The sequence below is a fragment of the Anthonomus grandis genome, chromosome 10, assembly GCF_022605725.1.
Source record: "Anthonomus grandis grandis chromosome 10, icAntGran1.3, whole genome shotgun sequence".
Classification (NCBI taxonomy): domain Eukaryota; kingdom Metazoa; phylum Arthropoda; class Insecta; order Coleoptera; family Curculionidae; genus Anthonomus; species Anthonomus grandis.
The window spans coordinates 26,475,600-26,497,131 of NC_065555.1; the positions used below are offsets into that span (position 1 = coordinate 26,475,600).

Consider the following 21,532-nt stretch of genomic DNA (forward strand, 5'->3'; position numbering starts at 1 on the left):
ACTTAGAAATTATACTACTTCTGCTATTCGTGCTGAAAAAAAGGCATTTCTTAACCATGAACTAAAACATAGTAATACTAAGGAAAAGTGGAATTTAATGAGAAAAACAGGAATTTGTAAATCGAAAAACTCTACATTACCTGAGAATTTATCAAAAAATTTGAATGACGCAAATTCACATTTTTCCAATATTTCTGTCAAGTTACTTAACATCGATACGAGGCTTCTTAATTATTACCCTACTAATAGTCTAATTCATTTAAGTTTAATGTTCAGTTACAAAATACCGTCATGAAAATTTTAGAAAAATTTAAGTCAAAAGCAATTGGTCGTGATAATTTAAACTTGAAATTTAAAATTTTCGACCAGTTGGAAACTAGCTAATATACTTCCATTGCTCAAAGTAAAAAATCCGAAAAAATTTAGCGACTTACGTTCAATTTCGATTGTGCCTATATTATCGAAGGTTCTAGAGAAATGCCTTGAGCAGCAAGTTACGTTGTTTTTAAACAGCAATTCTATCCTTCCTTTAAAGCAGTCTGGATTCCGTTCTAATCATAGCTGTGCGACCGCTCTATGCGATATGACGGATAATATTATTCGATCTTTAGATGAAAACGAATCCGTTGTACTAGTGATGCTAGAATATAGCAAAGCTTTTGATATGCTTAACCACGAGCTTTTATTGTCGATACTTGGCTTTGTAAGATTTTCCAATGAAACTCGTGGAAAGCTTTATCTCACATCGAAAGCAAAGAGTTGGTTTAAATGACAATTTTTCGAAAGATATGGCTGTAGTTATGGGAGTTCCTCAGGGCAGTATTCTTGGTCCTCTTCTTCTTTTGATTTATATGTGCGTTTTGTTTAAATGTTTAAAGTAAACTAAACATCATAGTTATGCTGATGACACTCAGTTGATGTTATCTTTTGATTCGTCGAATCCGGGCAATGCTGGTGACCGTTTAAATGAAGACTTGTCAAGTCTATATAACTTATTTGTAAAACATAGCTTACAGTTAAACCCTAAGAAATCTGTTGCGATGTTATTTACCAAACAAAATTTTAGGCAGCACCTATTGGAAAATTTAAAGATACAAATTAATAATGAGCCTATTGTATTTCGAGATATTTGTACAAATCTCGGTTTGTACATTGATGTAGGATTGATATTCTCATATTATGGGACATAAAAATTGCAGAAAGCCTATTCAATGTTGAAAACTTTATATCCGCAGCGCCATGAATTAAATGTGGATACTAAGCGAATACTGTGCGACTCTCTCATTCTTTCTCATTTTAACTTTTGTGATACTATGTATGGCCCTTGTTTAGATAACAGAGATAAAAGCGTATACAAAAGTTGCAAAATGCATGTATAAGGTTTATTTTTGGTATTCGCAGGCCATATGGAGTGTCGCACAAGTTGAAAGATCTTGAGTGGCTTAATAAGACATCGAGGAGAGAGTTACATTATGTGGTATTTTGCTACAATATTCTTAAGACGAGGTGCCCACAATATCTTTTGGATAGGGTGGTATTTAAAGCTGTTATTCATCATCAGGCGAATGTTAGAAATAGACGGCGTTTAGATATTCCACGACATTAAAAAGAAATTTTTAAACGATCATTTTTTTATAATATCGCATCTGTAGTAAATAAGTATATTACTGATCTTTCGCTAACGACAAACGGATTCTGAAAATATATGAAATCTAAGCTCCAGAATATTATTTAAAAATAGAGCAATGCATTTAAAAAAATTAATTTTGAATTTGTTAAATGTTTTTATTTTTGTATATTCTCTTTTTCATTTTATTACATGTAAAAATTGTTTTAAATGTGTTTTCTCGATTTTTGTGCATTTTTTGTTTATTTTTCTTTGGGCACTTACTATTAGATACTTTTTTTGGATAAATTATTCTACTTTATAGGCTACAACAGCCTTCAACTGCGTTGAGAAGCTAAAATTATGCCTTTTAATCCGCATTTTGTCTCTTATTTTTTGTTACAATAATGTTTTTTTACAACTTTGTAAACATATGTATATGTGGATAAATAATAATAATAATAATAATAATAATAATATAAAACAATCCGATACATAAATATATATAATATTAATTTTGTCATTGATTTACAAAAGGGAACCAAAAACAATTAAAAGAAAGATCAAGTCTGACTCCGAATTTTTAAAGATTGCGTTAGTGAATATCTGTGAGAAAAAAGTAACTTCAGCGCGGTATATGCCTTTTGTAGACAGGTTTTAATATGGAATTTAAAGCACAACTCGACATCCAGATACAACCCTAAACTTTTTGAAACTTTCTCACAAGATAAAGAATCATCACCTATACTTAGGGTTATAAAAGATTCAACACTTTCCTTGTTTCTACCAAAAGTCATAAGTTTTGACTTAGATGGATTAATAAGAAGATTATGACGATTTGAAAATGATAACAAAGTATTTAGATCCTCGGTTATGACTTTCTTTGCATTAATATATTCAGATGGAAAAAAAGAGAAATAAAATTGTGTATTACCAGCTTATTGGTGTACCTTGCAGAATTTTAGGCAATTACTGAGGTTATTACTATAAATATTAAAGAGTAAAGGGCCTAAAATTGGGCCTTGTGGAACACCACAACTTACCCTGCCATATACTGATCTGCCATCTAATGTTTCAACAAACTGAAATCTATTTGAAAGATAATCTATTAAAAGTACAATTGCGTGCTCTGAAAACCCAACAAAATTTAAGATTGAAGAAAAGAGTTCATGGTATATAGTATCAAATGCCTTAGAGAAGTCTAATAGAATTAAAACTGTGCATTTGCTTTCAATGCACGGAGGGAGAATTTTATACAGATTTAAATGCTCCGATATTTGTGTAAACATTATTTTTTCAAGAACTTTGGACATGCTTGTAAGGATACTTATCGGCCGCAAATCATCAAGTCATGAAACTGCTGTTTTTTGGGCAGAGGAATAACTCGGAAAACTTTCCAACATTCTGGAAAAACGGAATCTAATAAGCAGGAATTTATTATATTGGTCAGATATGGCAATATCACTGGACAACACAAGTGCATTCTGCACTTGTGTTGTCCAAGATTAATGAAGTCCGAGCCGGTAGCCAGCCATTGATTTTACTTCAAACAGATATTTTTCGACTTGCGATATAATGACTGTCCTAAAGGTAAAGATTGAAAGCAACATATCCTATTATTTTTGTAGTAATTATATAGTAATTGATCCGGTGGCTTATTAATTGCTGAGAATTGTAAGAAGTGTCGATTTATAGAATCAGGACTAATAAGTGTGCCAGAAATAGAATTTTTAATTTTTTTATTGAAAATGCTTAAATTATTCAATTTTCTCCACAATGCTCGAGAATCTCTTCCACAATTATGAATTGTAAATTCAAGACATCTCTTTTTCTCATTTGCTATAGCGATGTTAGTTTCATTTCTAATTTCAAGTATTCCCAGTGGCCTTTCGTACGTGTTTTCCTATATTTGCTAAATGCTTTATTTTTTAGTTTAATCATTGCTTGTATATTATCTGTCATCAAGAGTGGTTTAGGTTTTTTTGAAAGTTACCTTCTTAAGCGGCACTAGCACATCAAAAATATTAAATATAGTTTTATTAAGATATTGAATTTTTTAATTTAGATCATTCAAATAAACAATATTACCGAATTGTGAAATTTCCAAAAAGGTATTTAAGTAAGTCTTCATTAATACGTTTAAGATTTCTAAGGTTTACAGTTTTCTGTCAGATCTATAACTATCTAAAAATAGAGTGCAAAAAACCAAAAAATGATCTGAAATGGCGACATCAACGGTGCCAAAACTTTCAGGTTGAAGAATTCTGAAATCAATATTACATCTAATAAGGTAATAGTGTGGTAGTTACTAGGGTTATTAATTAGTTGGCTCAAACTAAAAGAAGACACGCTATCATAAAATGCTGAGATTTGTGCATTATTCAAGTCTAATAAATTTATGTTTAAATCGCCCCCACATATAATTTTATTGACATTTGCTATGGATGGATTACTTATGGATGGACTTATATATATTGTTGTTATTTGGTGTTGCGATGTCTATTGGAAGGATCGAGTTGAGTCCTCAATCATCGTCATCGTGAACGCATGAGTGTCTACTGTTAAACATAGCCTTAGTCCTTTTCATTTGCGTCTTTTTAATGCGTTTTGCATCCAATTGCTACTAATGCTACTAATGCTTCGGGTCGTTAGTCCATCTGGTATCAGTCTCTACTACGGAAAGCTTCTTCCCTTGGCGTCTACTTTATAATAAGACTTCATCATCTGTTGCCAGATAATCTGGCAACGTATCTTGCCCGGGTCCATTTTAATCGAGCAATTCTTCCTAAAGCGTCGATTGTCCCTATTCTATAATATATTTATTCATTTGTAATTCGGTCTCTCAGGGGACATCCAAAGTCCGACGTTCCATAGACTACGACCCTTCTTGTAAGTGCAATAATTAAGAATAGTCAGCACACATTAGTGTTTCCTTTTGAGGCTTATAAGCAAGTCCGGCTTAAATGTATATAGCCTCTCCAAGCGAAGGGTGGTTAAAACCAAAAGTAAATACCGCTTCATACAAGCGATATTTGGTATTAACCGAGAGACGTCAAATGACGTCACCGGTTTAACCGCCAGTAACCCTGCTTAGGAGGAAAGTTATAGCGGTTGACAGCTGACAAACAAAAAAATTTAAAAGGATTGTATAAACAAACAAACACTACAATAATATTGTATATATTTGCCAAAATATACAAAAATGTATTAGGCCCAATATTTTTTAAGAACTGTAAAACCACAAATGGGTTTTGTTCAAACTCCATCCAAAAGAATAATGAAGTTTAAAGAACAACATCCATATACACAATACAGCGCCACAGAATATACATGTTATATCCGATTAGTGATATAACATATATGTAAACAAATACCCGATCGACCGTAATATTTAAAACATCCGATCTAAGCGATAGCATTAACCGTGACGTCATTTGACATTTTTGACAGTAACCGTTGGTTCTTACCAGACTAACGCTTGGACAGGCTAACAATCTAGTTGACCAGAGGCTACTCAGGTTAATCTTATGCGGCGGAGGAAGTCGCAAGTATGATTATCTCTGCTGTCACGTATCAATTTTGATTTAATTCTTTTACTTGTTAATAATTGGTCTATTTTTCTTACAGTGTAGGTGTTTGTTGACTGTAACTTAATTTACTTTGTATTCTATTTCATTTATCGCAGTATTATATTCCGTTGGTTTAGCAACAGTCTATCTCTCGGGTCATTGTGAATGCGGCTTTACTTTGACATTTCTGTGTGTAAGACACGACAGATATTCTTGACAGTATTTGACATTGGCATTTCTTCGACCGCGCACTCACTTATCTTCTGGTTACCGGTGGTTGAGTGCCTCGACATTTTCGTAACCCGATTTTGGGGAATTTGGGGGCTCACGGCTCACTACATTTCCACAGTGCTTTTACTTTGTTGCTTCTTGTATACCTTTATAGTTCTGTGAATAACCGCCTTGTGGGATTTATTAGGCAACTATACCAGAGGTGAGTGTCCTTTTGTCAGCCTTTTTTTGCACCACGTAGTTTTTTATTATCATTGTGGTCGTTAGAAGATATCAGGAGCTCCTTGAGAAGGTTCCACTAAAGCCATTGCTACCAAACACCAGTGCAGACTACTTAAAACAAAAACCTGTAACCAACACTTTGTTCTTTTCTAATTACATTTTTTACTCAATTAATATGGCACATGGTCACATTTTTATTCATATCTTTTCATATTTCATACTGGGTTCGCACCAATTATTCTAATGCAAGTTGTTTAAAATAAGGTGTTATTATATTATAAGTATTGTAACTATCATTAAGTGATTGAATGTATTTTTTTTCCCACTATTTACCACTATTTACCCACCCTATCATCCTTCTGGGCTGGGGCATAAATTTGACCCCACCGGGGCAACTTACCTACCAACAAGCACCTGGTAACCTTTATTTATTTTTCTCTATTTTTATTTTTTTGATAATTATTTTTTTAAATAACGTGACACTGCTTAGTCTAATTTCCTGACCTAAATATTTTTAAAATACAGTTTGCTCAATTTTTTTTTTCAGCACATTACGGTTTAGCACCAAATTCGTTTCTATTTGTCATGTTGATTTTTTGTCTGACCTCGAGGGAAGCATGATAGAGCTTATTCAACATTGCCATTGCATCATTGATACAATCGGTTATGAGGACGATGTCGACTGCAAATCTTAAATGACCGAGCTGCTCTCCATGAATGCTGATACCGCGATCGTATAGGTCTGCTCTCTTACAAGTATGTTCCAAAAGAGTCGTAAATAACTTTTATCGTACCGCTCGCTGTCATAGTAGAATTATGTTGATGAAGATAATCAGCTTACCAACAAGCTGTATCTAGATGTTAAGTCCTAGACTGTTTCCAATTCTTATTGGTACTCTGGCTCTGGCTCCGTGATGATGAATTTCTTATAGTTGTTAGTATTGATTATTTAACCTTAAATTGCTTTCATAAACATAATGTCTATATCAGGCCAGCTTAATCTTAAATTGCTATCATAAACCTCTCTATATCAGGTTAGAGATTGCCTAGAGAAAGATAATTCCTTGTCGGTGCGAGGCTAATTAAGATCGTGATAGTGTCGACCATATAATTCTTCCTAAGCCAATTAATTATTTCCTCTGGTTATGTCTGACTTTATTTTAAATGTTATTTCAGGCGAGGTGAGATTCAGAGGAGTATAATTTGTGTCTGCCTTAGCAATGGTAATATGGAGGTCTGAGATTCGAGCTTTTGTGTAAGAAAGTCTCGTAAGTTACTTACCCGACGTAAATGTAAGTTGTTAACATCGACTAGATCTCATCTTTCCTCTCTCCTTGCCAACGTCGTTTGAAGCATTGATGATTTTGAATGATGACAACGATGTTTGGTCATAAGGGTGCGTATAAGCATTCGAATTTAAGCATGCCAAATGAATGAGTTAGTACAGATATTGCATAGATGTTAAATGCCTAATTCAAATGCATTTAAATCGGACTTAGGCAAGTTGAATAAACTGCTCCTTAATCTTGGTTTCAGCTTGATAGCGTCTATAATAAGATGATGTGGCACTTATTAAGACCAAATCCTATATAATGTCAATGTCAATGGAGATTTTTTGAATATTATCTAGCAGCTGTCGCGTTTGTCGTCGATTTACGACATAATGCTTAATATCATATTTAGAGAGAAGATAACAGGAAATAGAGCGACTTTATAAAAACCACATAGATAAGTATGGATATATAAAACGTCTCCAATAACAGTAAAGCAGAAGAGAACAGAAATAAATAATGCAGAAAATTCTTTTGGTAAACAGCTAAGAAATTTTAAATAACCTAAATTGGTCGATTAATATAATTATCACAGAGCCCAAATTTGTACTAGTGTCTCGACGTGTATTAAGATTATCTGCTTTTTGGGTATTTGAACCATTTCGATTTTCAGTAGTACCACTTTCTGTAACATGTGTGTTCCCCCATCGGTGTCTATTAACTTAGCGTAACTAATGAATAGCTTTCAGATGGTAAGCTATATTGGTTCTTGCTTTTTTAAGTTCGAGTCTTTTGCTACGAGACATTGATTAATGTTGCCATATCATTTGTCTTGTCAAATGAGACTATAATGAGAGGATTATATTGGATTTCCCTGTCCACGATTATACAAGTCCCGGTATATTTTTGCGTTTTATTTTTTTTCGCATTCGGTTGCTTGAAGTTATACTTTAATTAGAGTTATTGGTGAAGTATTTTGGCCACGTTTTTATGCCTATGCTTATGTTTGTTATGTTGAGTTTGCTAATCGCTGAAGGGTTGCAAGAGCAGCTTAATGTCAGGTGCTGAATATATTCTGTTTTATCATTGCACAATCGACACCGCTTAATTGGAGAATCTTGTTTGAAAATGTATTTGGATAGTTCCTCTAATTCCAGCAATAGGAATGCCTCAGGTAAGTATTCTGTGGATAAATCGACAATAACATCTGAGCTGCAAAGAGCGTTTGCATATATTCGTGCAACTATTTTCGTCTCCGGTCGTCTATAGGTTTCTAAAATAGCCCTTGTAACCTTTTCATGTAATTTTTGTTTTGTTTGTAAAATGGTTGTCTATCAAGGATATAGTACTTGGGTGATTGACTTATTTAAGGTAAGTATGTAAATGTTCTATTTCTTTTGCATGTTTTTGTTTTAGCTTCTGTATTCTTCCTTCTCCTTTTTTTATTTGTACGTAGAGCCTGTTTATGGAGGATTTTGGATATTGAAGTATTTGTGACCGTTGTTCTAATTAAATCGTTTAGTATTTCTAGTGTTATATCTGTCTTAGTAACTTTACTCTGGCCGAGTTCTGTTTTTAGTATTACTTATGGCTATTTAACAAAAAATACTTACGTGTAATAGTGCTGCCCCAGCGATAGCTCCTATACATTGAACCAAAATATATAGCAGAGATCTAATTAAATTTATATCACCGGTGACGAATAAGCTGATTGTGACAGCGGGATTAATGTGACATCCACTAATGTGACCAATAACCTAAAAATAAAGAAGTTTGGTTTAGCTTTTGGTAACATAGTTTGACTAAACACAGTTTGGATAAGGTTAAATAAAATAGTAGATTACATATGTCCTGTAAAATAGTCTATTCTTGTATATATAATTATTGCAAATAGTATTTTTTTAAAATAGTGTAATATGCTTATATCCGATGACTATAATTTGTGAAATAAAAACTATATTTTCAAAAAACACAAAATTCGTGCTTCAAACACTTAAGTAGGATTGCAGTTGAGCTTATGGAGTAAAATTCTACATTGTACATTTAAATGCCCTAAATAGATCGTTCAAAGTAGCATGGTTATGGCAGATCCCCCATAATTGCCTCCAAAACATTATCTACACTTCCTTATTTAACATTTCTATTACTTTATGTAACACTTCCTTCATTTCTTCTACTGTATTCTGCTGTGCTGTGCTGTCGCGAATTCATTATAGCAGATAAATAAGGTTTTGGGGAAGAGATTAAATGCAATAATGTTACGGAACTACCATAGAGCTATTTAGCAGAATAATTATTTAAAATTGTTACATAAATTATTTTCAATATTAATATATTCAATTGTAAGACCCTGTTTATTTTCTAAAGAATTGAAATATTTTTCTTAGTCATTAAGATGAAATTTATCGGTCTGACCGAAAAGAGGTCCAGGATATTTACAAAACTAAAGTTAGCTCAGCGGCACCGTAAGTAACCAAATACGGTTTACACTTAGCGTTTCCCCTCGGGAATTATTTTTATGGGTTTCGATAAAAGAGTGAGATAAATATTTGGTTTATAAAATTCATTTGAGTTTTGGTCACTAAAGAGTGAAGTTATTTAATAAAAACAATAAAGGGTGTTGCGACGTGAAATAAGCTGTGTTGGTTCGGTGTAGTGTTTTACTACAAGAAAGGGTGAGTGTTATCACAGAGTATGCTTATTTCTATCTTATTGATTACACCGATATTTTACCTTTTTATTTAAAAATGTGATTAATGAAATATTTTAATGACCGATTGTTGTTTGTCTTGCTTGTGTTGTTGTGACGATTGTTTATTGTTTCTTGTTAAGATACTGAGCTGGTCTGGGACCATTGCACAGCTCGTTGTATTTAACAAGGCTTTGTATTTGGAGAGGACTCTCGCGTTTTGGTGTCCATTGCACCCCTCAGTACAAAGTGTGTTATCGTCAGGTGGTCTAGATCGGAGATTGCTGTCTCAATCTCATGTTTTATGATAATGTTTTTGGTAGCATTTTGGCTACGGTTTGTGAGTAATGTAGTTCTCACGTTTTGGCATATTGAACAATTGTATATCATTCAATATCAGTACGTTGTCGTTACTGGGACATTTAACAATCGGATAAAAGTAATAAATTGGTGAATAATGAATTTTGGGATATAAAGTAAAGTGGTTAAATGTTGGTGAACATGAATTAAATAGTTATCGTAAAAGTAAAATCACTGAGCAAGTTTAAAACATATTAATTCATATTTTTCATATTAATGAGTTTTGATTATTTTTTTTTATTAATTAATTTTACGGGAATAAGTGTGCTCAGGTTACTTTTATTATTTCAGGTCTACACGTCACCATCTCTACTTTGGAGTCACCCAAGCGCCCAGTTGTTTTACCAGGTGTTTATTCTATTTCTATGATTTATTTTGATTATTTTGGACTATTTTGAATTTATTTAACGTATTAAAATTATACAATTATTTAAATGACGCTCACAGGTTTTAATTATTATAGAATTTTTCAGAAGTGGGATAAAGAGCAAATGAACACCGGGCGTGACTCTAAGGTTTGATGGTGTTGGTAGACATATATGGTTTAAAGAAAAAAATAAATAAATAATAATAATAATAATATTTTGTTTGTGTTGCATTGTTATGAATATTACGAGTATTTATTTTGTTCTTTTTTTTTCTTTTTAAAGATTTTTAAATACCGCATACATTTACATCCTTTTTTTTGGTTAACGTGAGTCGTAAACGAGCACGTGATCTTTCATTGTCTGATGACTTGAATAACGTAGGTAGTAGTACTGGTAGTGGATAGGGTAAAAATCAAAATAATGATTTTAATCGATTCACTAACATGATGGAAGAATATTTTAAGAGCAATTCCAATTCTCGTAAAGCGGAAACATCTGTTAGGGGAGATGTTGTAGATAGTGATCAGCTTGATAGGTTACAAGGTGGTGTATACTTTACCAGTTTAGATATCAAAGCAGGTTACCATCAAATCCCAGTTGCAGAAAATTCCAAACGTTACACTTCATTTGTTACGCCTTCCGAACAATACGAGTTTAACCGAATGCCATTTGGCTTAACGAATTCACCCCGAAATTTTCAGCGATTTATGAACCAAATACTAAAACCTGCTGCTAGTTACGCTGCCATTTATTGAAACGATATTCTTTTACATAATAGCACAATAGATCAAGCACTTCACAGTTTAGAAAATATCCTACATATATTTCGCGCCGAAGGCTTAACACTAAATCTAAAAAAATGTTCGTTTTTAATGAGTTCAGTTTCATTTTTGGGTTTCGAAGTGGGTCAAAGTGAAGTACGCCCAGGTAAAGAAAAGATTAAGGCCGTCGAACAATTTCAACCCCCAACATCTGTGCACCAAGTGCGACAATTTATAGGGCTGACAGGGTAATTTAGGCACTTTGTAAAAGATTATGCTATAATGGCAAAGCCGTTAACCACATTAACGAAGAAATCTGTTAAATGGAATTGGGGTGAACATGAGACGAACGCTTTTAGAAAATTATAATCAGAATTAATTAAAAGACCAATTTTAACATTGTTTGATCCAACTTTACCTACCGAAGTTCACACCGATGCGAGTATGTCAGGTTTAGCCGGAATTCTTTTACAATTACATCCAGACGAACGTTTTCATCCAGTAGCTTATTATAGTAGACAAACCATAGGGGCAGAGCAGAATTATCATTCTTACGAGTTGGAAACTTTGGCAGTTGTTGAAAGTTTAAAGAAATTTAGAACCTATCTTCTAGGAGTTGATTTCACTGTGGTTACAGATTGTAATTTTTTAAAGGCAAGTAGTGAAAAGAAACAAATTATTCCAAGAATTGTACGATGGAGGCTTCAACTTCAAGAATTCCGTTTTGATGTTAAATATAGACCAGGCAACCGAATGAAACACGACACGTGGACGCTCTGAGTCGTAATTCTTCTTCTACTGAACAATCACCAAATACGTTAAATATATTCCATATCGAACAAGCGGATTGCGTGCTCTCTGGACAACTTACCGATTCTAAGATTAATGAAATAAAACAAGTTTTATTGAGACCTCCACAAGTGTGTGACGTAAGCCAGAAGATCGCCGGTGGATCTAAGCTTTCGGAAGCCGTATTGATGATCGCTGATTAGTCCAGATGATTCCAGATATCTTAACAGTTGTTGGTTGACTGCTTTCTCCATAATCTTCGATATAACTGGAACTAGTGCAATCGGGCGGTAATTGGACGGCATCGTCTTCTTACCCTTTTTGGGTACAGCTTGCACTTGAGCAGTTTTACAGCTTGTTGGAAATGAGCCCTGTTTGTACGATGCCGTGAACAGTCTACATAAGGGAGAAGTCAATTCGTCTGCACAACGTTTTAATACTAGGGCTGGAATTCCATCGGGTCCAGAAGCTTTGTTTGTGTCTACGCTTTTAAGAATTTTATTTATAATTCGTTGGGGAAACGAAATTTCTCCCATCGATGAATTCACCCTTGGCAAATATGGCGGTGTTTTGCCTTGCGAGTGCACAGTAGAATTGGACGCGAAGAGTTTACCCAGTAAGTTGGCTTTTTCCCTTGCTGTTACCGCGATAGAACCATCATCTGCTGTTAGGGGTGGCAAGGCCGACTTAGCAAATCCTTGATAACGGCTTTCGATACCGACCAGAAAGATCTTGTTCAATTTGGGCAGTTTAGCAATTTGTTTTTGATCCTGTTGTTGTGACTCTCTTTGCATTCATCAATAATTCGCTTGCAGCTATTTCTGGAGGTTAAAAAGTTTCTCCAATTTTCGGTGGAAGGATGTTGACGCCATTTGCGATATGCTGCGTTTTTAGTGTTTACTGCCTTTTTGCAATTTAGGTTGAACCATTGCTTGTTGTTTGATCTGCATTTAGTAGAAAAAGGAATATAAGCTTCCATTCCTGCCAAGATCGTCTCTGTAATTTGGTTTGCACATTCTGAGATGTTATTGGTTCATTCGATGTTTGTATAACAAACGTAATTCTGGGAGAAAGGAAGGATTTCTTTATCCAATTCGAAAAGATTGTCATCCATTTAATATGTTTCATATTGATCATCTAGGACCTTTTCCTAAAAGTAAAAAATCAAATGTGTATCTGATTGTTGGCATTGATGCTTTTACGAAATTCTGCTTTTTACAACCTGTCAAATCCACTAAAACAAAATATGTTATTGAATACCTCAAGAATATTTGTGCAACCTATGAATCTCCTAAGTTATTAATTACTGATCGAGGAAGTTGTTTTACTGCTTATCATTTCAAAAATGTCTGCTTACAAAATAATATAAAACTTGTACTCAATGCTGTTGCAACTACACGTGCCAACGGACAAGTGGAAAGGCTAAATAGAACCATATTAGGGGCTCTTCTTTCTTCCACCTTAGAAGAAAAGACTTGGGATGATAACGTTAAGAAAATTCAATTTGCAATAAATAATGTAGTAAATAAATCAACAGGAAAAACAGCCAGTCAACTTTTATTTGGATATTCACCAAGAGGATCTAGTGACAGTATTTTACTTGATGAAGTTCAATAAATTCCGGATGTTATTAATAATTTGTTAGAAATAAGAAGAGAAGCTGCTGAAAAGATAGCCTCATCTCAAGAACAACAAAAGAAATATTTTGATAAGAAAAGAAAGCGTCCGAAGAGATATAAAGTTGGTGACTTAGTCCTGATTATGAAAAATCAACCGGCCACAGGAACGAGCAAGAAACTATCTGCACCATATGACGGTCCAATGGTCAAAAAAACAGTACTACCAAATGATCGCTACATAGTAGTTGATATGATGGGGTCACGTCGTCTCACTCGAAAAGCGACATATGAAAATGTTATTGCGGTGTTATTTTGGTGTAGTGTTTTACTACAAGAAAGGGTGAGTGCTATCACAGAGTATGCTTATTTCTATCTTATTGATTACACCGATATTTTACCTTTTTAATTAAAAATGTGATTAATGAAATATTTTAACGACCGATTGTTGTTTGTCTTGCTTGTGTTGTTGTGACGATTGTTTATTGTTTCTTGTTAAGATACTGAGCTGGTCTGGGACCATTGCACAGCTCGTTGTATTTAACAAGGCTTTGTATTTGGAGAGGACTCTCGCGTTTTGGTGTCCATTGCACCCCTCAGTACAAAGTGTGTTATCGTCAGGTGGTCTAGATCGGAGATTGCTGTCTCAATCTCATGTTTTATGATAATGTTTTTGGTAGCATTTTGGCTACGGTTTGTGAGTAATGTAGTTCTCACGTTTTGGCATATTGAACAATTGTATATCATTCAATATCAGTACGTTGTCGTTACTGGGACATTTAACAATCGGATAAAAGTAATAAATTGGTGAATAATGAATTTTGGGATAAAAAAGTAAAGTGGTTAAATGTTGGTGAACATGAATTAAATGGTTATCATAAAAGTAAAATCACTGAGCAAGTTTAAAACATATTAATTCATATTTTTTATATTAATGAGTTTTGATTATTTTTTTTTATTAATTAATTTTACGGGAATAAGTGTGCTCAGGTTACTTTTATTATTTCAGGTCTACACGTCACCATCTCTACTTTGGAGTCACCCAAGCGCCCAGTTGTTTTACCAGGTGTTTATTCTATTTCTATGATTTATTTTGAATATTTTGGGCTATTTTGAATTTATTTAACGTATTAAAATTATACAATTATTTAAATGACGCTCACAGGTTTTAATTATTATACAATTTCAGTATCATTTACCAATTTATAAATGTTATAAATTTAGGGATTATGACCACACTGGAAATCTGCTTAAAGAAAGAACAAATATTTGACTTAAAGACCCGATGATAAACATATGTAGCTGTACCACTACCATTTTCAGAGATTACAATTTATCAGTAATATTAAATATATTTCTAGTAAAGTTCAAGTAAGATATCTTTCACCACTTTCGTTATCAGATTCTTGAGATTAAAATAAATTTTAATCCAAACATTACTTTCTTTAATAAGCCCAAGTCTTCATTAAAGAGGCACATTAACAGATTAATGTATAGTCGCTAAACAATCAAGAATTCTCAAAAAATGAGCTTGTAAACAAAAACCTTTTCAAATTCAAATTTTGTGACCTTCTTTAATAAATAATATGTTAATTGGACTTTCCTCAGTTCCCTTTGTATCCGTTCTTTAACTTACTAAACGAAAATAGATTTTTATTAAATTGTAATATATTTTATAACATAAATTATTACGTAAATTAGGGCAGGTTAGTAATTTTTTAAAAAGCAATAAATCAGAACCAGCCGAACATTTTATGGCATATCAGTCATCTAGGCTTAAACAAAATTTAAATAAATGTAATAATGCCACGTTGTGTTGACTCTTTACTTTTCTAAAACAATGCACACAAGTCAAGGTCTGATTGAGTGATTTATTGATCTGATATGCGACATTTTACGCACCTGAGTTTTTTATCAGATTATGTCAGATTCAAATTCCTATTTAAGTATATATGTTTAAAGAAACAAATAGAGTTAAATAAACTGAAACCCCTATGGCAAAGATAATTATACTAACGAATTAGTTTATATAGTTTACTATTATTTTCTTTGCCTATGGGTACTTTTTAATTCCAAAATTATAGATTTAACGAACTTTTAATCTTTAAAATAATGTAAAGAGGTTTGATTTTTAAACATATTAAATGTAATTAGTATACTTCTTGTACGATAATTTTATGTTTGAATATGTTTCACCTTCATATTATCCGTTAAGCTTCAAGTACTTTAATTCATATTTTAAAGAATGACTATTAGATTGCGCCACAGTATAAAAAGAAAAACGGGATACATTATTTTTGTCAGAATGGTTAACCTCTTCAGTGACGTTAACATATGTTTTAAAGTACAACTCTTAGATGGCTCCCTACTCATTCCAGAACATGATCGAGAACGAACATTCTTTCACTGATTATGAAACTAAGCTATTATTTTATCAAACCAAATTGGAATATATCAATTCGTGAAAATCGTACAAAAATACCAACGTCTTAAAAATCTTCTCTTATTCCTCTCGACAGGTATTTAAAGAAAATCATTACTTTTTTCAAATTCTTTCACAATGTAAGATAGGCATTTAACTAAATAACTAATTTCAATAAATTTTAATTGCTTTGTCCTCATTTTTTATTTTAATATTTTTTTAAAGGTTAGAAGTAAGAATAGCACTAGGCTAAATTTGTGAAAATAAATTATTGTACTGCTATATATCATAATTAAAAGTAAAATAACTTTTTAAAACTAGGATAGTAGTAACTGTACTTCAAATAAGAGACATTCTTCATTTTACAACTTAAACTTAAAAAAAAAATCAAATTTTCGGTTACTTTTTAAATTATATTTACTTTCTTAGTCGAAACACACCAATTCCAAGATTATTTATTGGTGCACGAACACATAGTAATGAGACTGGCAACACTGCAAATGATTTGGCAATGCATAGCTGTTGTGTTTGACAAAACAAGTGGATTAGTGCTCTTTAGTCTTATTGCTCAATGCGAGTTTCAACGCCTTCTGTCAACTACTTGATTTTTCTGGCTATAATTAGTGAAATAGTGTTTTGTTTATGAGAATTTGGAACATTAGGATTTATGTTAAACTTGGAGAATCGGTAAGTGCTTCAAGTAAGGTAGAAAACGTTAATGATGATCACCCTTATGGAAGTCTTTAAACTAGAAAATCGATAAAAATAACGCGTGGAAACTCTTCTGAGGTCAGATAAAACTAAACTGATTAAACGCTAAAGGTTTGGAAACTCGGGTGGCATATAACAACCGAGAAGATCTCCATAGGAAGAGGGGTAAGACAAGGCAAATCAATTTCTCCAAAATTATTTACCTTGGCATTAGGACGTGTGTAAGAACTTATCATAGCAACAAAAGGGAGTCAACATAGACGGAAGATTTTCGAGTTATCTCCGATTCGCCGACGACATTGTGATCATGAGCACCGACCAGCATAAACTTAGCATAAACTTAGCATAGCACGATGGTATGCGACCCAAGGAAAGAGTCATAAAAGGTAGGACTAGAATTGAAACTCCAAAAAACGAACCTCATGAGCTCAAAGAACAATAAAATCAATGTCAATAGCGATAACTACACACTTTAGGTAGTGGAAGAATATATATATCTGGGACATATAATCACGCTAGCCAAAAACAACCAAACAACTGAGATAAGAAGGAGAATCAGTTTGGCATGGGCAGCATTTGGAAAACTCGCATATATCCTCAAAAAACCAAAATTACTAATTATTCTGAAACCAGTTATATTAGCTTAGTTCGCGGTGACAGTCCTGGACAAGTTCATAATTACTTCGCATGCGCATTGTTAAAAAGAGCGTTCGCGGTAACCAGTCCTGAACTTATAGTTTAAAATCCTGCCACACGCGGATGTTTTTTTACTTGTTCGGGATCAATCTGTAACTTCAATCGATCCTTGGACTCTCATTAGAATTTTGAGTTCTAGACTTGCGCAGTAGATTTTTAATGACATTTGATGTATGTCGCCTGTTTACTCTTTTTGTGTTTATTTTCTGATAAGTAGTGCTTATTTTATATCGTTTTTAAATTTAAAACTAATAATAGTTACTGTTACAAATAATTGCTTGTCCTTCTGTTTTTTATTAGTTTTATGTTGCTTAAATGGCAATTTCTGCTTTAATTGAATCGATTTTATTTTAGATTAGTTGTCCATGATAAAATTACCATGTCTGATCATATAAGTATGAAGACTTGTCGAAACTCTCAGAAATTAGCGAAGTTCCCAAAAATGCTGAATATTTTGAAAACATTGTCCCACAATTTGATGATAACCTGTATTTTCAACATTTTCGAATTATCCAGTACTGACGAATGAACTGGAGGTCGATCGATTTGCTGCAATCCCATAACATAAAGAATAGGAAAGAGGCTCAGAAAAAATAACTCCATTAAAATTTATTAAATTTATCAAGAGTGGATCTAACCAAATAATTTTTAATTTTTATTTTTCTCTGCACATTAAACCTTAAGTAGTGTTAAGTAAGTTACTAATTTATATGTGTATATCGACACAGTTTTTCCTCCCATGATCAAGTGGCATTTTCCACTTGCCTTAGTGGTGTGAGTAGAGCTGGGCGAGGGTACTGATATCGCAATGTCTGGCTCTTGCACTAAATGTATGACTGCAGTTACTTGCAGAGAACCTAAAAGAAATGAGGAAGTTTTTGGTTACCCTTGCGACCATTGTAGAAGCATGGTCTGTCAAAAATGCAGTGATTTAAGTGCTACTGAAATCAGGGCAGTGAGTGATTCTACTGTAAAGAGTGCTTAGGCAGCGTCAAGCAGCTGCTGAGACTGATCGATCGTGTAGGAGTACTTGAAAGGGATGTTGGAGTGCTGAAGACTGAAATATCTAAACTGCCTGTTGTACTGGATGAACTTGAAAGGGTCAGGACATAGTTGGATGCATTACAGGTGGAGGTTACCTCATCTAAGATGCCATGGGCTTCCAATAGCAAGTCTCAACAACCACCATTTACTCAATCAAACGCCGAGGCTAGTAATGTTGTGTTGCAGGAAATTATGGAGAGGCAAAAACGTAACTACAATTTAATGCTTTTTAACCTAAAGTCCGAGTCGTCTGAAGATCCGACTTTCACAGCAGACATCTCTACTCTGCTTAACGATGTGTGTGGCCGTAATATTCCTATATCCAAGGCGTCTAGATTTGGAAAACCCAACTGTAATGGCTGCAGACCAGTTAAGATCACACTGGTGAACCATGGAGATGTCGGATTCCTACTGAAGAAAAGGAGTAAGTTCTCAGGAAGAAAGATATACATTGAGTCTGACCTTACCCCAGCTCAGTTGGAACACCTTAATAAAGTCAAGGAAGAACTAAGGCTGCGCAGGGACCGTGGTGAGGATAACGTCTTCAGTAAGTATAGCAATGGTATTCACTTAATAGCGGCAAAAAACCAAGGGCAACCACCTCCCCCTCCTCCTATTCCTTAAAAAATCTAGTTTTTTGCTATTACCAGAACACCCGCGGCCTGCGCTCCAAGAAAAATACCTTCTTTAGTGTTGCGTCTACTTCTGGCTATGATATTATCTCCATCACAGAAACTTGGCTCCAAAATAATATACTTGATGGTAAAATCCTTCCCAACTCATACGTAATGTACCGTTCTGACAGAAGAACTGACCTTGTTGCTGCTTCAAGAAGTGGTGGTGTTCTACTGGGGATTCAGAACCACCTCTCCTCGGAAGCCGTCGACCTCTCTACAATCAGCCAAGAAATACCGGAAATCGACCTGGTAGGATGTAGAGTCAAATTTAATCATTTCATTCTGTATATTCTTGTATTGTACGTTCCTCCTTCCATCGACTTCGTGCAATTAGAACGCTTTCTCGAAGCCTTTTCCATGGTTAATGTAATCTATTCTGAACATGTGATTATCCTGGGAGACTTTAATGTCCCCACTTATATTGAACACTCGGTATCTCCCAATAGTAAACGTCAACTTCTAAGCCATTTTTTTTGATTTCCTAAACTATAAGCAATTCAATAACGTGGTAAATAACAATCTTCGGCGTTTGGATTTAATATTTGCAAGTTTTAATATCTCTGTACTTAACAGCGGTGCATCTCTTGTCCCGGAGGATACCTACCATCCTTCTCTGTCATTTGAATTCCATGCAGGCCTTATCTCTCTCAATAACCTACTCTTTAATAAAGCTGAAATAAAGGAATTTAATTTTAGAAAGGCTAACTTTCCGCTTTTGTATCAGCTGCTGCTAGATACTGATTGGTCGCCTGTCATGGTGCAGCAGGACGTGAACTCTGCATGTGATGTTTTTTATGATATACTGAACAACACTTTCGCTAGAACGGTACACTTCAAGGTAAAACTTTAAAGACGTTTCCCTCCCTGGTTTTCGGGGGACATAATTCGTAATATATATAAAAAGGAAAGAGCATTTCGTAATTTTTAAATTTCCAAGTCTAATCATCATCTTGAGATATTTAGATCTCTGCGCAAGATAATTAAAGCTCTAACTGCACAAGCCTACAAAATGTACATTCATAGTAATAAGAACAAAATAACCTCCGATCGGAGTGAATTTTGCTCTTTTATTCGAAGCAAACGTAATCAGTCTCAAATCCCCGGCTCAATGAAGCTTTCTAACCAATCATATAATACGCCTGACAGCATTGTGTCCGCTTTTGGAGATTATTTCAGGAGTGTATACACGAACTCACTTCCCAGCGATCATCCTGTCGTCTCTAAACCTCCCTTAACTTGCATAGACGTCGTCGCGCTCTCGGCTACCGACATTATAATGGCGAGCAAGTGTCTCAAAAGCAAAATGACCTCTGGCCCAGATCTAATTCCTAGTTTTTAAGTTAAGGACTGCTCTGTTGCACTTACAGACCCTCTGCTCCACATTTTTAATCTAATCCTTAACACAGGTATTTTTCCTAATATCCGGAAGTAAGCCAAAGTTTGCCCTATCTTTAAAAAGGGCGATGGTGGAACAATAGAGAATTACCGCCCTATATCCATTCTGTGCAATTTCTCAAAGTTATTCGAGTTGGCTCTTTAAAAATTAATTTTTCCCAAGATTAAGTCCAAGCTGGCCAACGATCAACATGGCTTTGTTTCTGGCCGCTCATGTACTACAAACCTAGCATTCTTCTCTCAGTTTGTGTGCGAAGCACTTAATGATAGAGGTCAAATCGATGTTATCTACACAGACTTTCAAAAGGCTTTTGATCAGATTGACCACTTCATCCTTATAAATAAGCTTGAACGCCAGTTTGGATTCTCCGATCGCTTGATAAAGCTCCTTAACTCCTATCTAGTTGACCGCTTTCAGTTTGTAGTGGTCGAAGGCTTTAGATCTGCTTGTTTTTCACCCACCTCTGAAGTTTCTCAGGGCTCTAACTTGGGCCCCCTTCTCTTTAACGTTTTCGCTAATGAGTTGATCTCCACCCTCATACTGTACATCATTGGTGCACTTTGAACCGGCTTAACCTTAATGTTTCCAAGTGTAATGTGGCCTACTTTCGAATCAAAAGTCCAGTTGTCTTTAATTACTCAGTTAATGGAGAGTCTCTGGCAAGGTCTACCTGTTTTAAGGATCTTGGAGTCACCTTTGACCAAAAGTTTTCTTTTAACCTTCACATCAAAGATACTGTTTCTAGAGCTACTCGCATGCTGGGCTTTATTATTAGAAATTGCAAACTTTTTTCGAACACTGCCACTGCCAAAACTCTCTACTATGCATTTGTTAGATCCAGGCTGGACTACAGCTCCCTCATTCAGTCTCCCATTTACAACCAGCACATTCACCTATTAGAATCAGTCCAACGGCGATTCCTTAAATGTTTGACATTTAAGGATGATGGAGTCTATCCTCCAAGCGGTTTTGACCATAACCTGCTGCTCTCTAGATATACTGAACGGTCACTTGCAAAGAGAAGAGAAATGCATTCGGTGAAATTCTTGTGGAATTTACTTAACCATAAAATTGACTGCCCATCCCTTTTGCAAAGGATTTGCT

The 21,532-nt window shown here is 34.4% G+C and overlaps 1 protein-coding gene across 3 annotated transcripts in view; it reads right to left on the bottom strand.

Moving 5' to 3' along the window:
- Window positions 1-21,532, bottom strand: part of LOC126741743 (aquaporin AQPAe.a) — a 247,416-nt gene that overhangs the window by 43,818 nt on the left and 182,066 nt on the right. For all 3 annotated transcript variants that reach the window (XM_050448290.1, XM_050448289.1, XM_050448288.1), the window contains exon 3: window positions 8,513-8,656. In XM_050448290.1, the coding sequence (XP_050304247.1) occupies window positions 8,513-8,656 (144 nt within the window). The remainder of the gene's footprint in view (window positions 1-8,512; window positions 8,657-21,532) is intronic.